Source organism: Phyllostomus hastatus, unplaced genomic scaffold (assembly GCF_019186645.2).
Source record: "Phyllostomus hastatus isolate PE091 unplaced genomic scaffold, TTU_PhHast_1.1 phas_scaffold_501, whole genome shotgun sequence".
Classification (NCBI taxonomy): Eukaryota; Metazoa; Chordata; class Mammalia; order Chiroptera; family Phyllostomidae; genus Phyllostomus; species Phyllostomus hastatus.
Genome location: NW_025334033.1, coordinates 29,616,243 through 29,637,098, shown reverse-complemented (window position 1 = coordinate 29,637,098; position 20,856 = coordinate 29,616,243). Strand labels below are relative to the sequence as shown.

General features: G+C 48.5%; 1 protein-coding gene across 3 annotated transcripts in view; it reads left to right on the top strand.

The window, feature by feature from the left end:
* Nucleotides 1–20,856, top strand: part of MEGF11 (multiple EGF like domains 11) — a 353,113-nt gene that overhangs the window by 123,782 nt on the left and 208,475 nt on the right. For all 3 annotated transcript variants that reach the window (XR_006783853.1, XM_045823915.1, XM_045823914.1), the window contains exons 3-4: nt 2,736–2,837; nt 6,885–6,985. Coding sequence is in view for 2 of the 3 variants with exons in the window: in XM_045823915.1 (XP_045679871.1) it covers nt 2,736–2,837; nt 6,885–6,985 (203 nt within the window). In the remaining variant the exon portion in view is untranslated. The remainder of the gene's footprint in view (nt 1–2,735; nt 2,838–6,884; nt 6,986–20,856) is intronic.

The following is a 20,856-nucleotide window of genomic DNA, read 5'->3' as shown; positions in this document are numbered from 1 at the left end:
TAGTCTCCGGTTTTTGGACTCCAGTCTCGTCAACCCTGTCTCGTCTGCCTGTCCCAGTTGAGATACAGTCACTTCCTGCCCCTGTCTCTGCTGTACCCTAACCCCAAGCACACCCCCTTCCCTCTGATCACTTCTGCCTTTCCTACTGCCTCCAGCCAGGTCCCTCTCCTCCAGGAAGCCCACCCTGACTTCCTTCTTCTCTGGGTCCCATTTGCACCAGTGGATCAGTTCAAACATAAACAAAACTCTCTGAGTTTCTAGACCTGTCCAATGTGGATAAATTTGAAATGTGAAAATATTCTGAACCCAGCCTGTACAGAGCTGGCACTTCAGGTGGACGGGCTATCAGCTGAGTATTTAGCTTTGATGGGAGAACACAGGGGGACCCTAGCAGCTAAAACGAGGTCTGGGGATCCCCTGGGCTTCTTTAGCCCCCAGGGAGGAGGCCTGGCCATGAGGCCCCTGTGATACCAGGACCCTCCTTTCTCTTGGCTTTCCCAGCTGAGCCAGCTCTGCAGAGATGGGTCCAGTCTGTCACTCCAGAAACACACCCTGGTCCCTGGAGACCGCTGAGGGAGACTCTCCGATGGGATTAGTGCTTCTGCCGGCTCCTCGTTAGTTACACCCCTCCACGGTAAAAATCCAATGGAAAGACCTCCCCTGGCTAGTAAGGCCCAGCTCTACAAGATTCATCTGGCCCCTCATTAGCGTGTTGGCCAATGAGCATGTTAAGCCGTCAAGCCATGAAACCGGAGGCACACACTTCACCCCAGACACTTGGAGTCAGTTCAGGGTCTCGGTGCCAGGTCTGCTTGGCTCAGGGCGTCCCTGCAGAGCCAGCTATGGCCCCATGACACCACCCTGCCCCCACTGTTGGGACGGTGCCTTTTCTCTGAACAGCCACTGTCCCCCTCAGTTCTGGGGGGGGTGCCTGAACCCTCAAGTGCTTAACAAAGGCAGTGAGTCCATGCTACGTGTGGGTCTCGCTCTGTCTCCCCTACCATGGTCTGGGAAGAAATGCTCCTCAGTGCCTAGCACAGGAGGTAAATTGTTGTCAGTTTTGTAATAGTGATGGCCAGTTTCTATTAGTCATTTCCTGTGTACCTGTTAATCATTTCACACGTATTATCGTCCCACCGCCCTGAGATACAGATACTGCTATCGCCCTCCTTAACCCTCACAGTAACTACATGGAAGCCCTGGTGATATTCAGCACAGATTTACAGGTGAGGGGATGGAGGCCTCCATGAGTTTCACATGTCTAAGGACATGCTGTGACAAGTGGCAGGGTTCAGCCTTGACCCAGATCCCATGTACTCTTATCCATTCATTCTCCTGCCTCTAGGTGAAGTGTCGGAGCACAGGGTCATGGAATTTTGGAGTTGAAGGGGCCTTCAGGAAGCTAGGGTGGGTGTGGAGCTGCCTCAGTTTCCCCAAGCCTGGAGATAAAGCAGAGCTTTGGGCCGTGTCTGCATGGATGTGTGCCTCTGAGGCACACCTGGCCGGACGAGGCTCACCGAGGGCCCTCCTACAGCCTCGGTGCTTCGGAGAAACAGTGTTCCCCCCGCCCTGACTCCCTCCTGGGGGTGGCCAACTGCTCCTGGCCTCCTTCTGAATTCTAGACCTTTGCCATTTCTGGCATCTGAGGGCCTGCTGTGGACATAGTCAGGGAGCTGGCCTGCCCAGCCCTCTTGCAAGTAAACCAACAATTTCCTCAGGCAAAGCAGACGGGCTTTTATAGCCTGGACCTGGCCATCTGGCCGAGGTCAATGAGCCTTCTGGGGGAAAAACACTGAATAGTACCAACATACATAAAAATCCTGAAACCTCAGCCTACATCCTCTCCCAGCCTTCACAGGAAGTGTGAGTGTTTGTTTATGTCCCGGCTGGGCTGCCTTTTCCTACAAATCCTGCTGGGGCGGGCAGGTGCGAAGGCTTGTTTTCATGAAGGTGAGACCTGCTTCCGTGTGGCTTCCACTCACTGGTCCAGGGTTACAGCTAACAGGCAGGGAGATGAGCTATCACTTTGATCGGCAGGCCTGGGGCATGTCCTCGATGTGCCCCCAGCTACATAAGAGACGTAGTATCAGGGCAGGGGTAACGTGACTTTGGGGGAGTCACTGATCCTCTCTGATGCTCAGTTTTGTCATCTGTGAAATGAGGATATAGAAATGCCACCTACCTTGTAAGATTGTGTGAGGACTAAAAGGGCTTTAAACACTGAAGGCAGAACACTTGCTACATATTGGCACTTATTCCTACCAGCCGTGTGACCTGGGCAAGTCTCCTCTCTCTGAGCCTTAGTTTCTTCATCTGTAAAATGGGATCACTTACTTCACAGAGTTGCTACAAAGATTAACTTCCCTCAGGTGTTTTGAAAACCATTAATGATATAAACAACTGTTTTAAAACTTGTTGGCTCTGCTTTCCAAAACCAGACAGAATACCCCTAAACCCTCCATTATTCTCTCTGTTAATTGAACAAATGAACTAGAATTTCAGAAAATGAGCTGGGCTAAAGGGCAGTAAGGCGTATGTCCTGGATCCAGCCAAGTATCAGGCAGGTTTGAACTCCAAGGGCAGGAGGAAGAGAGTGGGGTGGTGGGGAGAGGGGATGTGGGAGCCCATGGACAATTTGGCCATGCCTGGCTTCCCTGGGGAGGGAGACCCATCCTGAACATCAGCTCAGCCTCCCCCGTGCTGATGACAGCTTCCATCTCCTGTCTGGTTCTCAGCTATGCCGTGACTGTCCAAGAATCATACGCACACCCCTTCGACCAGATCTACTACACACGATGCACAGACATCCTCAACTGGTTCAAGTGCACCAGGCACCGGTGAGTACTCACAGATGATGGGGCAGGAAAGGGTGCTGGGCCCTCAGGGTTTGCCATTCTGTCACTTAGTAAAAGGCCCCTGTAGCAGCTGTGGTCAGTGTATCCTATATCCCCTTGGTACTCACCCTTCACACTGACTCCCCGAGATGCTCTGATGAGGGCTTCTTTCTGGCCAGAGGGGCTCATGGGCAGGGCAGTCCAGGCCAGAAGTGGCAGATAACTGATGCCTTTGGGGTCATTCCTCCACCAGGAACAGATGCGGTTTGTGGGTGAATACCCCAGCTTTCTTTCCCTGATAATACAGGGCCCAACTCTGACTGTGTTCACACTGTATCCCAGAGTAACCTGCTCAACAGCACACCCTAGATTGGCTGCCTTTATTTCCTCGTCTCACTTTCCCATCCCCCTCCTCATACTTCCTAGGATTACCTCCTCAATAAACTACTTGTCCTTGAATCCTTCTTTCAGGTCTGCTTCTTGGGGGAAATCCAACCTAGGACACTCCCCACCCCCACCTCCACCCTATCCCCCTGCTCAGAGCAGATGTAGCCTCATGCCAGGGCATCTGGCTTGGAGAACAGAGCGCAGGCTGGAAGTCAGGGCCCTTTCAGCATCTGAATGGCTGTGCGTGGGAATCCCGCTCTCTTGCGTCAGCCCCCTGCAAACATGACATGCTCCTATGTCACTAGGGGAGAGAGGAGATGAAGGAAGAGAGAACATGTTTTGTTGGATGATTCTGGGCAAATCACTTTATTTTGCAATTCCCATGTACTCATCAAACATAGACTGATCCTTGCCTTTCCTACCTGCAAGGTCCAATGAGGTCCGGAATGTGAAAATACTTTGAAATACTTTTCAAAGTATTTGAAGGGGAGAATGGAGGAAAGTGAGGTATTAGGCCCAGGAAATGTGGAATTACTAATTGAGGATTTGAAAAGCCAGCAGATGAAGAGTAAATGAGGGATTGAGTGAGAAGCCACCTCGAAGGCTCATTTCCTAGTTGCTGAGCATCTGTGTTGGTTCCCTTGCTTCCTCCTGTGGGTCTAGTACCAGGAATCGTGGATGGTAGCAAGTGGACTGGGAAACTTGCTCTATACTGAAAAGCCTAAGTCCTGGTATTATTTGGGGTTTTGCTAGTAACTTCCTGTGAGACTCTGAGCCTAGATATAATAACCACTTAAAATTTCTTACCTGCTAATCCAACACCTGGATCATCTCAGGGTTGGTCTTCATTGGTTGTCTTTTCTCTTATGTGGGTAATATTTTCTAGTATCTTTATATGTCTAGTAATTTTGAATTGTATGCTAGGCATTGTGAACAATGGAGACAGTAAAGACTGGATTCTATTTTGTTCCTCCAGAGCATATCAATTTGTTGTTGCTTGCTTGTTTGTTTTACCAGTCCATTAACTTGGCCAAACTCAATTTTCAAACACTGAAAGTTCAATATTTTTAGCCTTATCTGGACTGTTTGGAACCTGCTCTCCACAACATTATTCAGGGGCCAGAAGTGTGGGCATAGATTTTACCAAGAATACGGCTTCCTCTTTGTGGTTTTCTTCTTTCTGGGGTTTCCCTTTTCACTTTTTAGTTGTTGGGTCCACCCTGGACTTGTCTTGTGGTTCTTCAAAACAATAAGGTTGCATGTCTTCTATCTGAATTTTAGCCGTCTGGAGTATTTATTGTTGACTGGGGTCTGCCCTTGGACTACCCTTGCCTAGTGTCATTCCCTTCTTCCAAGTGTCTACTCCCCTCCAGCATCTACCTTTGTGCTCTCTCTAGTGCCTTCAGGTAGTTGTTTTTTACATTTTCTCCAGATTGTATCACTGTTTGCAGGGGGGTTGGGCTAACAGGGGCAACTCAGCCATTAACACAGCCCCTTCCTCTAGCCCTTGGCTGTGAAATGAGGAGCTGGGACCAAATTCCTCCTTCCAACTCCCCCAGTTGTGCCACGATAGCTGCCTGTGGCCCGGGTCAGAGGCAGAGGCCTGCTCTCTCTGTGAGCCTGTCAGGCTCTGTGCCGGAGCTGAGTTTGCTCTGAGGCATGGCTTTGCTGGGTACTTGGAGGCTGGGCTGCCGTCCATCACTGCTGGGGAAGGGTGAGTGAGTGGGTGCTTATTAAAATAGGCTGCATTCCTGGAACATGAATTATTTTGCTAAATTATTGAGTCGCCTTGCAGCCTTCCTGATGACCCAGAGTGTGCACGCTGACAGCTGCACCATCAGTCTGCCTCCGTGTGGAATGCCTTGTTTGAACACAGCATCATTCTCCCAAGAGCAGCCTGGCCCCCGGCTCCTTCCCCCTCCTGCTTCCCACCCCAGCTCTGGGAGCAAGCAAGGATGGGAAAGCCAGAAGCAGTGAGGCATCTCTCTTCTGTGAGGCTTTAATGATGTCAAAACCACCACCCCATTGGAGTGCTAGGGGAGAACCCTGTTTGGTGGGATGAATGGACTGGATGACCTCTGAGTCATCCCCAAGTTGTTCTTTATCTGAGAGGCTAATACCACCCCCGAAATAGCCAGGAGCTGCCTCCCTGTGCCGGGAGAGTAGCTTCACTTTGAGGTCAGCTTACCTTTCATTATGGGCTTTTGACAAAGTAGAATGACCTTAGTTTACAACATTCCCAAATATCACAGATCTCCCCCGAGTCCCACACTGTCATTTGTCATAAAGAGAGGGCTTTACGGACTGGGAGCCTTTGTGGTAGGACTCCCTTCCCGAGTTGGCCTGGCCTGGCCCTCCATGGAAAGCAGGCCTTCAGCACCTCCGGTGACCCATCCCTGCTGCTCTGTCCCCTGAGGAGGGGTCCACAGGGCAGGCTGCCCCGCCCCACATGCTGCAGCGGGAGGCAGAGAGCTCTGGCTTCAAGGCCCAAGGACTTGGAGTTGAGTCCTACTTATATGACATGACCTTGAGAAGTTACTTTTTCTTTCTGGCCTTTGATGACCATTTCAGATCACCTCCATTTTGACCCTAGGTGTACGGAAGGAACTTTGCCTTTAATATCCCATTGTGACTCCCTCTTGCCAACTCGGCCTCACACCTACCCTGTTATTATGGCCATCCCATCCATCCAACACCCCCCCACCCCCCGCGGGAACTAGCACATAGGTGAGGCCTAGTAGCTTTGAAATAAGACTGACTCGGGTTTGAATCCTGGTTCTGAAACTGTTTAGCCGTGTGACCTTGAGCAAGTCATCAACTTCTCTGATTTTTGGTTTTCTCGTCCATGGAACAAAATGGGAGAAGGGGTACATAAAATAAGTAAGAATAAAAACCCTAAAAAAGAAAGAAAAGAAAGGGGCGTAATGAATCTACCTGTCACAAGGAGGGAATGGAATGAGACTTTGCCTATCAGCCGCTCTGGCACAGGGCGACATCTCAACACCCCTGTCAGCACAAGAGCTGGAGCCCAGGTCTCTGACGGCCAGTCCAGAACTTCCTCTGCCCTCTGGGCCTTAGCTTCCTCCTCTGCAGAGCCAGGTTTTGTTCTGAGCCTTCCCAGGGACGGCATGCGAAGCTTGTCCCCAGGAGGTGTTAATTTTGGTGTGGGAGAGATTAACTTGCCTCTGGGACTGAGTCAGACTCACAGGGGCCTTTTGGTGAGTGTGCTTCAGTTCTCCATGTGGGCGGACTGAATTCCTGGGGGCTTAATCAGTCTGCTTGTTGGGTGGTGGCAGTGGGCATAGAAACGCCCATCCAAGTCACCCCTCAGGCCCCTGCAGCCCCAGTCTGGAAGTTTTAAGAAGTCCCCAGTTGTCCTCCACAGTGTCACTCCAGACAGTGTCTTCTGCAACCTGTCTAAGTGTCACTCTGAAGAGAGCGGGGAAAAGTCAGCAGGTGTAACAAACGCCGTGCCATTCTGTGTCACAATAGCCCAGATCCCATCATCGATTGTTCTTTATTGTGTCCCTTCATATTCGAAGCCACCACGCATTTTAAAGTAATTATTGAATGGCATCCTCGATATCGCTTAACACAAATATCATTCTAACAGGAGGGATGGATTTTCAATACTTTCAAGTGGCTTTCTCCCTTGTGCCTTAGGATCAGCTATAAGACAGCATATCGGCGTGGCCTCCGGACCATGTACCGGCGGAGGTCCCAGTGCTGCCCTGGTTACTACGAGAACGGAGACTTCTGCATACGTATGTAGGGGCTGTCTCTGTTCTGGCCTCAGTGGGCATGGGCGGGCAGGGAAGGGGACCCAGGGGAAGAGAGGTAGAGCTGTCATCCAGGCCTTGGGCCGCAGGTCTCAGCTGACCTGAGGACTCCAGAAGTCCCTGCCTGCTGCCAGCTTGGAGGGAAGAATGGGTCGAATGCAAATATGTTAGCACACATTTGTCTAGATCAGCCTCCTAGAAGGTTGATGGGAGCAAGTCAGGACTAGGCTTTGAAGGGGTCAGGAAAGAAGTGGACACTTCTGGAGTAGGTTGGGAGCAGTGGGAAAAGTGCCAAGTGCTCGGCACAGACCCGAGGTGGTCATAGGTGCTCAAGAAGGTTTTCCTGGATGGGCGGGGAACTGAGTGGAGAGATGAATGGATGGATGGGTGAGAGGAAGGAAGGCAGGCTGGGTTATTGGATGGCAAGACCATGGTACCTAGAAGGAGAATGGCAAGAGTAAGACATCGCAAGGAACCTGTTCCAGGAAGGGGGAGGGTTTCCAGAAAGGATTGGAACACACCAAAGAAAAAGTGGGTTTGTGAAAGACACTCGTTACCTCTTTCCCTTTTTGTCTGCAGTGGCTCAGAAAACTGAAACCTTTGTGACCTTTGTGTCCCCAGAGAGACAGGGGCTGACGTGCTGGCAGCTGCAGGCCAGGCCTTCTGGGTGGGGGGCAGCATGGTACAGGGGGGACACCGAGGAGTGAGAGCCTGCACATCAGGATTTTGTACTCAGCTTTCTAGGCATGCAGTTTGGGGCCAGTCACCGAACCTCTCCGGGAGACTGGTTTGGGGCCCTGTTAGAGTCTAATGGGCTCTTTCCTCACTCACCACTGACCGGTGGAAGGGACCAGTCTGGGGCTTCCCAGTGAACACTGGAAGATTCCCTCAAATGCAGGAGACTGTCAGAGAAGCGGGGAGGCCCCTGTTTAATTACTGAGAGAGGAATCTGCCCCCACAGCTTCTGCCCCTGCGTTTGGAGGCAGAGCTGAAGAGTGACTTTCCTTGTTAGTATTCTCCTTGCCATCTGGATGGGTAGAGCGAGGGAGCACCGGAGAGAGAATCTGGGCAGAGTGGGCGTGTTGATGTTGGGAATGAAATGACAATTTTCCTCTACTGTTGTTACATCTCCCCTAATGCCAGAGAAATTCAATTCTAATTGCATTACAGGAATGAATGAAAAATGCTCCGGCAAATGGGGTCAATACTGATGGTTTTGCAGGAAAAATACAAAGATACTCACTCAAAGCAAACTCAGAAAGCATTGCAGAGGGCTGGGCTGGGCTAAGCCTTGGTTACTACATGGGATGTGTGGAAGCAAGGTCAGGACCAAGGTTTTACTGCCACCTCTCTGTTTGCCTGGAGTGGAGTGAGGGTCAGGCTGGTGGTGGAACTGGGAGCCATAAAGCCCAAGCAGGATGGAGGTGAGCAGCCCTTTCGAGCTCAGGACACACAGTGATGGACTCAGAGAAGTTATAAAGGGAGCTCAGACATCAGCATGGGGCTGCGGCATAGATGAGCACCTTCCCTTTTTAATTTCCACTCGTGGGTGTTGGTCAGGCTCCTGGGAAATGAAGAGCAGGGCAGGAGTGCTAAGTGTCCTGGTTGCACAGGCTCAGTCTTGCTGACGGGGAAGGCAGCTCATGACCTGCCACCTCCTCCTTACATAACCACCAGGCACCGCCTGCCGAGCTGGTGGCCACAAGCAGGTCTACCCAGGAAGCCAAGCTCGAAAAGCTACTTTCAGGACTGAGGGCTTTTCCTAGGAGGCAACAGGAGGGTTTCCGCAGTGAGATGGGGCATGGTGGCATGCGGGGTGCTGCTAGTGATGGTAGAGGCAAGAGTCACAGAGGCCCAGGGTGCATCTCAGCTCTGCCACCCACAGCTTCTTCCTCTTTATCCTCCTCAATATCAGCTGCAGAGTCCACACACGTGCCAGGCACCATTCTAATCTCCTTATATCCATCAGCGTGTCAGCTCCTCACAGCAGTCCTGTGAGGTCGGGACCCTGGTTACAGGTGGGGAAACTCAGTCATGGAGCAGTTAGTAGCTTGACCAAGACCGTCACTTGTTAGCTGTGTGATTTTGGTCGATGTACTTAATCGCTGTGACTCAGCCAGAACTGGAATTTGGCCCCAGAGTCTGCCCCAAACCACTTGGAATAGGCAAGGGACCACCTCTCTGAGCCTCAGTTTCCACCCATGTGAAATGAGGATAGTAAGGCCTAAATCAGGCACAGGGGAGGGGCTTAATAAATTTCAGCTCCCTTCTCCATGGCTTTGGTCTTAACATTTTTTTAGTCTTGGCTCTTACTTTAATTCCTCAGAGACCCATGCACCCTCTCCCTGGGGAAATGCACACTGCATACATAAACCTATACATACACATGGCTTTTTGCACATGATTTCAGTGGTTCATGGACACTTTGAAAGCCTTACTGGGTCTCTGGACCCGTAGTAAGTAGCTTCTGCCATGTGCTCCTGTTTATCCATTCAACTTGCACTTGTTGCTTGCCAATAAGCAAATGCAGGGGATATTCATGCAACTGAGAGGTGGTTGCTGCCTGGAGGAGCTTGCAGCCTAGTGGAAGGAAGTGGTCTGGTACAGAAATACCTGCAACAGAGTCTTGTAGCTGTTTTGACAGGTGTCTTCACAAAGTCAGGCAGGTAAAGAGGTGAGGCCATCTTCTTAGCCACACATAATTTCCGAGTGTTAATGAGAAATCAGCTACACGCAGGAGAGTGAAGGTGCATGCCCTGGGTGTTTCAAGCCAGTAGTAATTACAGGCCTGCTGTGGTCCACCCCCCCGCCCCCGAGTGCTGCTGGGTAGATATAGCTTCTGCCCTCATGGAGCCTGCAGTCTTGTTGGAAGGCAGGTCTAGTGTGCATGAAGTTGTCCGTTAACAGCAGGGAGAGGAATGTGAGAAAGACTAGACGGACCAGGCAAACTCAGGAAGGAGAGAATGGCCTGTGATCCCTTGGGGAGTGTGTGTGTGTCTGTGTGTGTGTGGGGGGGTATTTTGTGGGGTTTGAGCTGGATGGAAGGGCATCTTTGGGGTGGGTGGGAGAGGGAACCCCATCAGCAAGACGTGGAGCTGGGCCGGAGCACGGTGGGGCATGAGGTGACTGGCCTGACCACAGCCGGCAGGTCTGGGCTGGGAGAAGCGGCGGTGAGACCGGCTGGGTGGGGCAATTATTAATTTCCTGGGGCTGCTCTTACAAAGCCCCACGGCCGGGTGGCTTGAACAGCAGGAGTTTGTCGTCTCAGTTCTGGAGGCCACAAGTCTGAGACAGCAGTGTTGGCAGGGTTGGTTCCTTCTGGGGGTTGTGACAAGATCTGTTCGGGCCCCTCTCCTAGCTTCTGGGAGTTCTGTAGCTTGTGGCAGTGGAACTCTATTTTCTGCATGGCATTCTCCCCCTGTGGGTGTCAGTCCCCAGATGCTCCCTTTTTATAGGGACACCAGTCATATTGGATTAGGGCTCAGCCTAATGACCTCATTTGAATTTGATTACCTCTGTGAGATCTATCCAAATAAGGTCTCATTTTGGGGTTCCAGGGGTTAGGTAGGAATTCCACATATGAATTTGGGGAGGTCACAATCCAACCCATAATAGGTGGGTGTCAGCCCCCAGTAGGCTTTGGCACCTGTCTGTGGGAGAGTGGAGACCCAGGGCTGGGGGACACGTCAGAGGGAAAAATGATAGTGAGAGGGTCAAGGGTCATGCCCAGGATGCTGGTGCTGGATGAGAAGCGTATAAACCTGGGAGCATTCAGGAGCTGAAGCCCTGCAGCCCCTGCCCCTCCAGTCCCCTCTCTCCACCTCCCAGAGGCCAGAGGACCTCCAAGTTCACCGGAACCTGGGGAGAACTCATCCAGCATCGAGAGCCCTCAGGACCCTGCACAGAAACGTCACCTGTGCTTTGGGAAGGGGTGTGGGGACATTGACCTACTTCCAAAGCCACCTTCCTGGAGCCTTGTTTCTCAGCATGTGGTAGAAGGACTCTGGCCATGGAGTGAATGCCTTGGCTGACTCTACCAGTAACATGCTGTACAATCTTGGGCAAGTCCCTTTGCCTCTCTGATCCCACTGGGCATAGAATGGATCATCTCTGAATGGGGAGGGAAGAAAGATGAAACAATGAATGACAGTGTCCTGGAAAGCATAAAGCTTGACACAGATGCAGGTGGCACTATTTTTCTTCTCTTTGTACTATTTTCTCTGGCTCAGAATTGCCACCCTCGGCAGCCCCTTTAGAACCACCCACACAAGAGCTGCCCACACCCTGCCATCACCCACCTCAGCCGCCCAGGCATCGGATATTTCCTGAGGCTCACCGGGCACAAGCACACGTCTTCCTTCTTTCGCCTTTCTTGTGAGACAGGGCAGTGGGCACCCTTACCTCTGCAGACAGTGCTTGTTTTAAGTTGTGTGGTAGGGATTTGAGGCATTTTGCAAAGCTCTGTTCTTTGAACATATTAGCCCAACTCTGGCTGGGTGGCTCAGTTGGTTGGAGCATTGTCCCATGCACCAAAATGTTGTGGGTTTGATTCCCACTCAAGGTGCGTATAAGAGGCAATGGATCGATGTTTCTCACATCAGTATTTCTCTCTCTCTCTCTTTCCCTCCCTCCCCCCTTTCCCTCTCTTCTCTCTCTCAAATTAATAAACATATCCTCAGGTGAGGATTGAAAAAAAAGAGAAGCAAATATTAGCCCATATCAGACTAGATGGGGCTGGGTTATGCTGCCTTAACAAACAGCACCCAAACCCCAGTGGCTTGAAACAATAAAGTTTTGTTTCTTGTTCATATTATGTGTTCATTGTGGGCTAGCCATGGCCTGCTCCTTCTCACCTTCACCCCAGGGCCCAGGCTAATGGAGCAGCAACTCTGCAATTTTGTTTGTTGCCATGGCAGGGAGAAGGAGCTCCAGCCAGCATTGAAGGCAGAGGGCCAGAGTATTTAGTGAGCTGTGGTAATGCTTATCACCAGTTCCACACAGATGCCACAGTAACTCAAATCACAATCTATTCCAACGTTTTACTGAGCACCTGATGACCTGATATCAGGATCATCAGGACGACTTGTTATAACGCAGAGCCCGGGGACCCAGCCTCGGAGTCTCAGTCCAGAAGATTTGGGGAGGGGACCGGAGAAGCTGCATTTGTAACAAGTTCCCAGATGATGCCCCTGCCTCTGGACTGGGAACCACGCTTTGAAAACCACTGGTCTTCCTTATTCCAAGGGGGCGTTCCTGTGTAGACCAAGTCAATTGCAAAGAGCTCAGCAGGGTGTTTAACAGGTGCCTCCCCTTGGCATTCAGGGCTTCTCCTGATGAGCAGCAGGGAGCAAGCAGGCCTCAGAGTAGCCAGTGGGGAGGGGAATTTGCCTGCCCCGTCCTCCTGTCTCTCATTCCCCTCAGTCGGAATCCCCCCATGGTGAGGTAACTCCCCCAGAGTTCCAGGTGGTGTCTTCTCTCATGACTTAAGGCCCTTTCAGTGGCTGCTTGGAATACAGCACATACTTCCTGCGTAGTTTTCATCCAAGCCCAGATGCGGAGGATTAGCCAGAAGCTCCAGATACATGGCTGAGGGGCCTGGCTGGGCTGTGGTTTGGGTGTGTGTGTGGGTGGGGGAGCTCATCCTTCTTAGGTGCCTGGTCAGGTTTGGCCAGGAAGAGGGACTGCTCGGGCAAAACAAAGGCATTTTCAGACGAGTGAAGCATAGGAGAGTTAGCTGCAGGGCGGTGGCTGAGTGGGGGTCAGCAGCTAAGACCTGGGGGACTGGCTGCAGTGGGGAAACTGAAGGTGGGTAAGATCTAACTTCATTAAATGCCTCACGCCCTTTTGGGGGTTCAGGAAACCCTATTTTATTATTGTGGTTGTTTCATGCAATTACCACTTGAATTTAAATTTAACTTACGTATTTATTGATTTCTTTGCCATTCATCTCTTCTTACATCTCACTTCTTCCTTCTTGGTCTGGCTTCATTCTTCTTGAAGGGTCTCTTTAGCAGTTCCTTCCGGGAGAGTCTGCAGGCAGCCAACTCTCCTATGCTTCACTCACCTGAAAACGCCTTTGTTTTGCCCTACTCTCGAATGCGGGTGAGCTGCCTCTGAAACTCGAGCTTCTCAGTCAGCTGCTTTGAGTAGTTCAAGGGTGCTTTTCCATTGTGTAGACTTTGTCACTGAAGTGCTCTGCAGCTTCCCTAGGCTGCGTCTGCCTGTGGAGTTATTTTTATTCAGTGTTTGCTCTTCAGAGTCGCACGTCTTCCTCAAGCTAAGGGGCCCTGTCCTTTATCACTCCTGGAAAATTCTCTTCAAATACCTCCGTTCCTTCACCTTCTCAGTTCCCTGCTCTTGGAGCCCCCAAATGCTGGGCTTTTCTTACTCCATCCTCTGCCTCTCCCAGGCTCTCATTTTTCATCTCTTTATCTCTCGATGCTGCATCTTGGGCATGGTCCTCTGATCCAATTTTTCAAATCCTTTAGCTCTGCTAATTAACCTGTCTGTCGAAGTCTTAATTTCAGTGATAAGTTTTGTTTCTAGGAGTTCTGTTAGTTCTTTATGAGATTTGCATGTTGTGTTCTGTAATGTTCTATTATTTCATTATGAATTCTAATCCTTTTATCACTTTAATTATTTTAAACATATTTCTTTTATAGTCTCTTTCAGACAGTTCTGTCTTGAGTTATATAGTTCTATTAGCTCAACTTCCTAGAGTATCAATTTTCCTGTTTGTGGGGACTGCTGATTCTCCCTGGCTGTGGATTGTTTCCGCGTGGAGGCTGTGATTTATTTTCCCTGTGAACTCTCCAGTCTCCCCTCACCCCCACCGCCCTTCCCCATGTCCTGGGTCCAGCAAGAGCCCTACACACACACTAGTTTTGCATTTTCTTATCAGGCCCACTAATGGTTTTCGCTGGCTCATTCCCAGTCCTTGCTTTGCCAACTTGGTTTGGGAGTCCATGCTGCGTGTGAGGAAGGCATAGGGGTTTTATTTTTTCCTTTTTAAAAATTAAGTGAAATTCACATAACATAATAGCACCATTCTGAAGTGCACAATTTAGTGACATTTACTGCGCTCACGGTGTTGTATGACCACGACCTTTACCGAGCTCTAAAACATTTTCATCATCTTTAAAGGAAACCCACGCCCATTAAGCAGTCATTTTCCACCCCCGTTCCTGGTTTTTTGCTTCTTGTGGGGTGCTTTTTTCTTCATTCAGAATCCCCTGTTTCTTCCCTAGTTGGTGGGCGGCATGTGCAAGTTTCCTCTGCGTGGAGCTGGGAACTTCCAAGGCCAAGTCTGCCCCTTGTGTGGGTGTTAAACCCCAGGCTCTGAGCCTGGGCTGGGGGCGAAGGGCAGAGGCTAGCCAGCTCTGGTGTTGCCTGGACCACGTTTGCTTTAGCCTCTGACCTTCTGTAACTGCTAGGAACCCACTAGGGATCTCCCTTTCTCTCATTAGAACTCAGCTATATACAGGGTCTGGCACAAATAATGCCCCTTTTTGATTACAAAATCTTATATTACAAAATCATAAGCATGTAATTCTGTAACATAACAATATCACACTGAAGCACACCATATGGCATTTTATGAAATGTTCAAATTAAAACTATAAATTATTACACCCATTTTATTACCCTACCAACCACACTCAAGCAGACCTTACTTCTGCCAGACCCTGTATTTTTAAAATATACATGTTATATTTGGGGGGCATTTTTATAGTAGGTGGGACCTATATCAGAACACATCACAGGCTGCCTCTGTTTTATAATGAGTGGTGGAGTGGGGAGCTTTATAGCCAGATCCTGTGACACTGATTTCAGTGCTTTCTTGGACCGATTGCTGACTTCCAACAATAGTGAAACAGCAGTGTGGCGTCTGGTGGCTTGCCCGCACTTCCCCGTGCAGGTGTCACTTGCCCTTCGCAGACCGGAGAAGTGTACTACCATTACTGTCCTTGGGCAGAGAGGACCCAGACATGGGTGAGGCTAAATGGCTTGTCCACATGGGCAAGCGCAGCCCAGGAACTGAGACCAGAGCAACCTTTCCCCCGGAACTTCCCCTCCTACTTTCCCCTCCTATGGTGCGTTTTCTCTCTGCAGGATGGACCCGTGGCCAGAAGAGAGAAGTGGGGTCAGACAAGAGAGCAGATGCAGAGGTTTATAGGGAGAGGAAGGCACTGAAGACAAACTGGTTTGACTTCAAAATGCCACTAAGGCGGGTCCCTACGGGGGCCAGGATCACGGCAGCAGGTGGGAGAGTGCTGTGCATGTGCGTGTGCATTTGCAGCACTGTGGGCTTCGTGGGAGGCCCCCCGGGAATCTAGCCTGCTGCCACCACCAGGAAGAGTGCTGATTCCGTCCCTTGGGCCGCCAACACCTGGTGCTGAGCTTTGCTGCCTAGAACAACATCCATTCTTCTCTCTGACCAGCCATTCATCAACATTTATTAGATGACCCTGCCTCAAAGGCACTGCCGAGTCCTGGGGAGAGATGAATGAAAGGCACCTGGTCTACAGGGGAAATGTGGGGTTTTGATTTTTCACTGTTTTATTTACAGTTTTGTGCACTGTCTTAATATGAAGGGGGCCGCTTTTCTACTTGAGCCATTTTTTTAACCAGAGAAAAATAAACTAAGTTGTACAAAGTGTTAAAATACAGTATAAAGATACAAAAACAGACATGCTCATTCTAATGAGGAATGTAATTATTATGTTACATTTTTTAATAATCCACAATTATGTTTAGGAAATCACACATAGATCACTGATTTGAACAAAATGCATACATTTGTAGCAAATGCCCCAAATTAACATTTATGAGTGGCCCACCTTTGTGTTGTATTCCTGGATCCTGCACCATTGTTACGTGAAGAAAAAAAACAAAAGCAAAACAAATGAAAAAGTGAAATCAGAGTCACTAATGTTACCAAGCAGGGAACAAACAAATTAAAATCTAGCGGCCCTTAGCAAGAGTACAGCAAAGACAATGCTAGGAAAGAAACAACATTGCTAGAAAACTGGATGCGTCATATTCTTTCAAGCTAGTAAAATACACTCTTGCATACAATGGAACATAAATGGAATTCTTTTCCTGTGAGGTATAGAAGTTCATGTTTTTTCAACATTGTGGACGGGAAGAATTCGTTTGCAATGGTAATTTCTCTAAGCTGTCACAGAGTGGGCCAGGAACACGTTTATGGGTTCTAGGGGACAGTGCACACTGTCATTCTTTGATTGTAAGTGGACACTGTAGCTAAAATTAGGAGGAGAAAAAAAAAACATGAGCACAGAAGTATAAGACAAAAGCAAATGAGACTTCTCTGTTTTTTTAATCATGTTTATTTTTCAATTACAGCTGACATACATCATTGTATTAGTTTCAGCTCTACACCCTAGTGATTAGACATTACATAACTTACTAAGTGATCATCCTCATAAATCTTGTACCCATCCGACAACATACAAAGTTACTAGAATATTATTGACTATATTACCTATGCTGTATTTTACCTCCCCATGACTACTTTGTAACAACCAATTTGTACTTCTTAATCCCTTCACCCTTTTCACCCATCCCTCCAACCCACCTCCCATCTGGCAACTGTCAAAATGTTCTCTTTATCTATGAGTCTGTTGCTGTTTTGCTTGTTCATTTATTTTGTTTTCTAGATTTAACCATTAATAGATCTGTATTTATTGCCATTTTATTGTTCATATTTTTAATCCTTTTTTTTCTTAAAGAATACCCTTTAACATTTCATATAATACTGGTTTGGTGATGATGAACTTTACCTTTTCTGGGAAGCTCTTTACATTTCTTTCCATTATAAATGATAGCCTTTGTTGTGTAGCGTAATCTTGGTTGTGGGTCCTTGCTTTTTATCATTTTGCATATTTGTTGCCACTTCCTTCTGGCATGCAAATTTTCTGTTGAGAAATCAACTGAGAGTCTTATGGGAGCTCCCTGGTAAGTAACTAACCTCTTTTCTTTTGCTGCTTTTAAGATTCTCTCTTTGTCTTTAACCTTTGACATTTTAATTATGATGTGTCTTGGAGTGGACCTCTTTGGGTTCATCATGTCTGGGACTCTCTGTGCTTCCTGGACTTGTATGTCTATTTTCTTCACTGGGTTAGGGAAGTTTTTTGTCATTTTTTCAAATAGGTTTTCAATTTCTTGTTTTCTCTCTTCTCCTTCTGGCACCCCCATGATGTAAATGTTGGTACACTCGAAGTTGTCCCAAGGGCTCCTTACTCTATCTTCATTTTTTAAAATTCTTTTTTCTTGTTGCTGTTCTGAATTTTTTTCATCTTTATATTCCAAATTGCTGATTTGATCCTCAGTTTCATCAACTCTACTGTTGATTTCCTAAACTATTCTCTATTTCAGTTAGTGTATCCTCCATTTCTGACTTGTCCTCTTTTATGCTGCTGATGTTCTCACTAAGTTCATTGAGCAACCTTATAAACAGTGTTTTGAATTCTGCATGTAGTAGATTGCTTGTCTTTATTTTGCTTAGTTCTTTTTGCTTAGTTCTTTTTGTTTTGTTCTTTCATTTGGGATATGTTTCTTTGTCTCCTCATTTTGGCAGCCTCCAAATATTAGGTAGAACTGTGGTGTCTCCCAGGCTTGGTGGAGTGGCCTAATGTAGTAAGTGTTCTATAGGGTCCAGAGCCACAGCCCAGGCTGGGCACTTGAGGTGCACCCCTTGTGTGGGTTGTGTACACCCTCTTGTAGCTGAGCCTTGGTTGCTGTTGGCACTTTGTTGGGAGGGATTTACTGTCAGGTATTCAACCATCATGGAGGATCAGCTATGCAGGAGCCCACCCCACAGGGCAGGACTTACTTCAGCAGGGCTCTGGTGCCCACTGAGTCCGCCCCTTGAGTGTGTTGCTTGGGAAGGTGGTTAGGGTGGTGCTTCTACATGGCCTGAAGCTTTCCACCTAGTGCACTAGCTCTGGGGCCTCCTGGGAGATGCAGGCCTATGTCAACCTCTGCCTGTGCTCTGTTTGGGGACACCCAGCATGACCTACAGAGTGTGCTGGGCTTGGAGGTGCCCAGGCAAGGCCCAGCTGCAAACCAAAGCTGGCTGCTGCTAGTGCCAGGCTTTGGGTCACTTAGCATGCTGAAGCCAGATGCTTCTTGTTTGAGAGATTTTAGGAAAATATGAAGCATGAGCTGCAACAGGCCATTCATATGGAAAGGCCACTGGAAACTGTTTGGGTGGGCCTGAAAGTTGGGTGGGGTAGGGCCTCAGGGAATCACCAGGGTGGGGCAAACTGTGAGCCAGGTTGATGGAGTCTCAGATATGGTGCCTGCATGCCAGATCTCTGTTGAGGGGTTGGGGGAGCTCAGAAAAAGAACAATGGACTCTGCCAGCTCTTCTGTCTGGGAGAAAGCTACCCCACCGCCCCAGCTCTTACCTTAATGCTGGATGATTCAGTTCCTCCACATATGCCTCTGGTATCTTTCAAGTTGCTGCCTAGTACTGGAGCTCACAGGGAGTGAGTTTGAGTAAGTCCATGTGTGGGCCCTTTATGAGGAACCGCCTGGGACTCTAGAAGCCTTCAGTCTTTTTCAGCCTCGATCCCCACTGGTTTTTACAGTCAGAAGTTATGGGACCTTCTCTTCCTGGCACTGAAATCCTGGGCTGGGGGCCTGATATAGAGATGGGACGCCTCGCTCCTCAGGGAGTACCTCTGCAGCTAAGATATCCCTCCAGTTTTTATGCACCACACGTGACGTGGAAATAGCCTTTCCCAAGTCTTTGCCTCTTCTACCACTCTCAGAGGGGCTTCTTTAATTCCCTAGTTGTAGGCCTTCCCTTCAGCCAGATTTCAGGCAGTTCTGAATGATGGTTGCTCTGTAATTTAGTTGTAATTTTAATGTGGTTGTGGGAGCAGGTGAATACTGTGTTTATCTACTCTGCCATCTTGACCAGACATCTTGGGACTCTCTTACATCTTAGCAATGTTTAGATGGAAATCAAATTTAAATGCATTTCACTTTGCTTTTGAAGAGGCGTTGTTTCAGCTCCCAAATCTCAATTGCTCAAAGCATTCTCTTATGAGAATACTCAGAAAGTGTCTTCTTAAAAAACAAACCTATTTTTAGTGGTCGAGTGGCTCTTATAGCTGTGTCTGCATGGAACTGATAACCCATCATCATCTTTGGAGGAGGTCCTAACATTTCCTTGTATACCCTCCTTACTGTCTCCAGCCGAAAGCAATAGAGGTCACTTCATCACTGCTGTTTGTTCAATGTATTGTGTTGGTAAAAAAATTTGTTTAGTTTTTTCCATACAATAGCTCTAGTAGTGCTTAGTTTTCTTTAACTTCTTTTGAAACAATTTTGTTAGATTGCATTGTGACAGCTGTCATATCAGTGTGCATTTAAAAAAACTTCCCATACAGCCCTGGCTGGCATAGCTCAGTGAATTGAGCCCGGGCTGCGAACCAAAGTGTCGCAGGTTCGATTCCCAGTCAGGGTACATGCCTGTGTTGCAGGCCATGACCCCCAGCAACCGCACATTGATGTTTCTCTCTCTCTCTTTCTCCCTCCATTCCCTCTCTAAAAATAAATAAATTTAAAAAAAAAACTTACCATACTTAGTGAATTTTTGTGCAGCCATTTTAAGATTAAAGATGGAAGAAGATACATAATATTTTTGCCACTTATGCTTTATTATTTCAAGAAAGGTAAAAACACAACTGAAATACATACAAAAGATTTGTGCAGTGTATGGGGAAGGTGCTGCGACTGACTGAATGTGTCAAAGTGGTTTGTGAAGTTTCTTGGTACTGTTGACATTTTGGCAAAATAATTCTTTGCTGTGGGGCTGTTTTGCACACTGGAAGGTGTTTAGCAGCTCCCCTGGCCTCTACCCCCTGGAAGCCAATAGTGAGAGATAGATGACACCCTCAAAATATCCAAATCAATAAAGTTATTGGTGAAAATGAAAAATGTGTCCTTTATTTTACAGAAAAAACTAAATGGACTTTTTGGCCAGCCCAATAATTAGCCATCATTCTCCTCATTTGGTTTTCTCATCTTTCCACATGGGCTTAATACTATCTTAAAAAGTGAGTTAGTCATAACCACTAAATGACTAGACAGCCGGACACGGCAGCTCAAAGTCTTCAATGTATCAGAACTCAGACATCAGCCGATGGTTTGCCCGTCTGTTCTGTAAAGGGTGTTTAACACACTGGATTAGCAACCTAGTTAGATTCTCTCGTCTTCTGTAGGGGTGGCTTTGGGTTCCACAGTTGCCATCTTAGGGGGAATCAAAGAAGACTCCATGAAGGTTAGTTTTCAGCTGAGTCTAAATGGTGAGCAGGAACATTCAAGCAGGACAAAGAGGGGCAGGGGCTAAGGCAGCACCAGTATGAGGCCGCCCCTTCCCTGAGTGACCCCAAACACATTATTTTACCTCCATCTACCTTGGTTTTCTCATCTGTAAAATAAGGCTGTAATATAACCCACCGCTTTGTACTGCAGAAAAAGCATTTGGTACAGGGCCTGGCACACAGTAAGAACTCGGTAACTGTTAGCCACTGTTGTGTGTATTATTTTTGTGAGGGAACGGTTTCCTTCCTCCCTCCCTCCCTTCCTTCCTCCCTTCCTTCCTTCCCGAGGATTTGAGAGACAGAAGAAGGGAGAGGGGCTGCTTCCTGCGTGCATCCCGACTAGGGACTGAACCCCCGACCCAGGTACGTGCCCTGGCCAGAGACGGAACCCAGAACCTTTTAGTGTACGGGACGATTCTCCAACCAGCTGAGCCACCTGGCCAGGGTGAGGGAGGGCATTTTCCGGCAGAGGGGACAGCATGAGCATAGAGAGGTGGG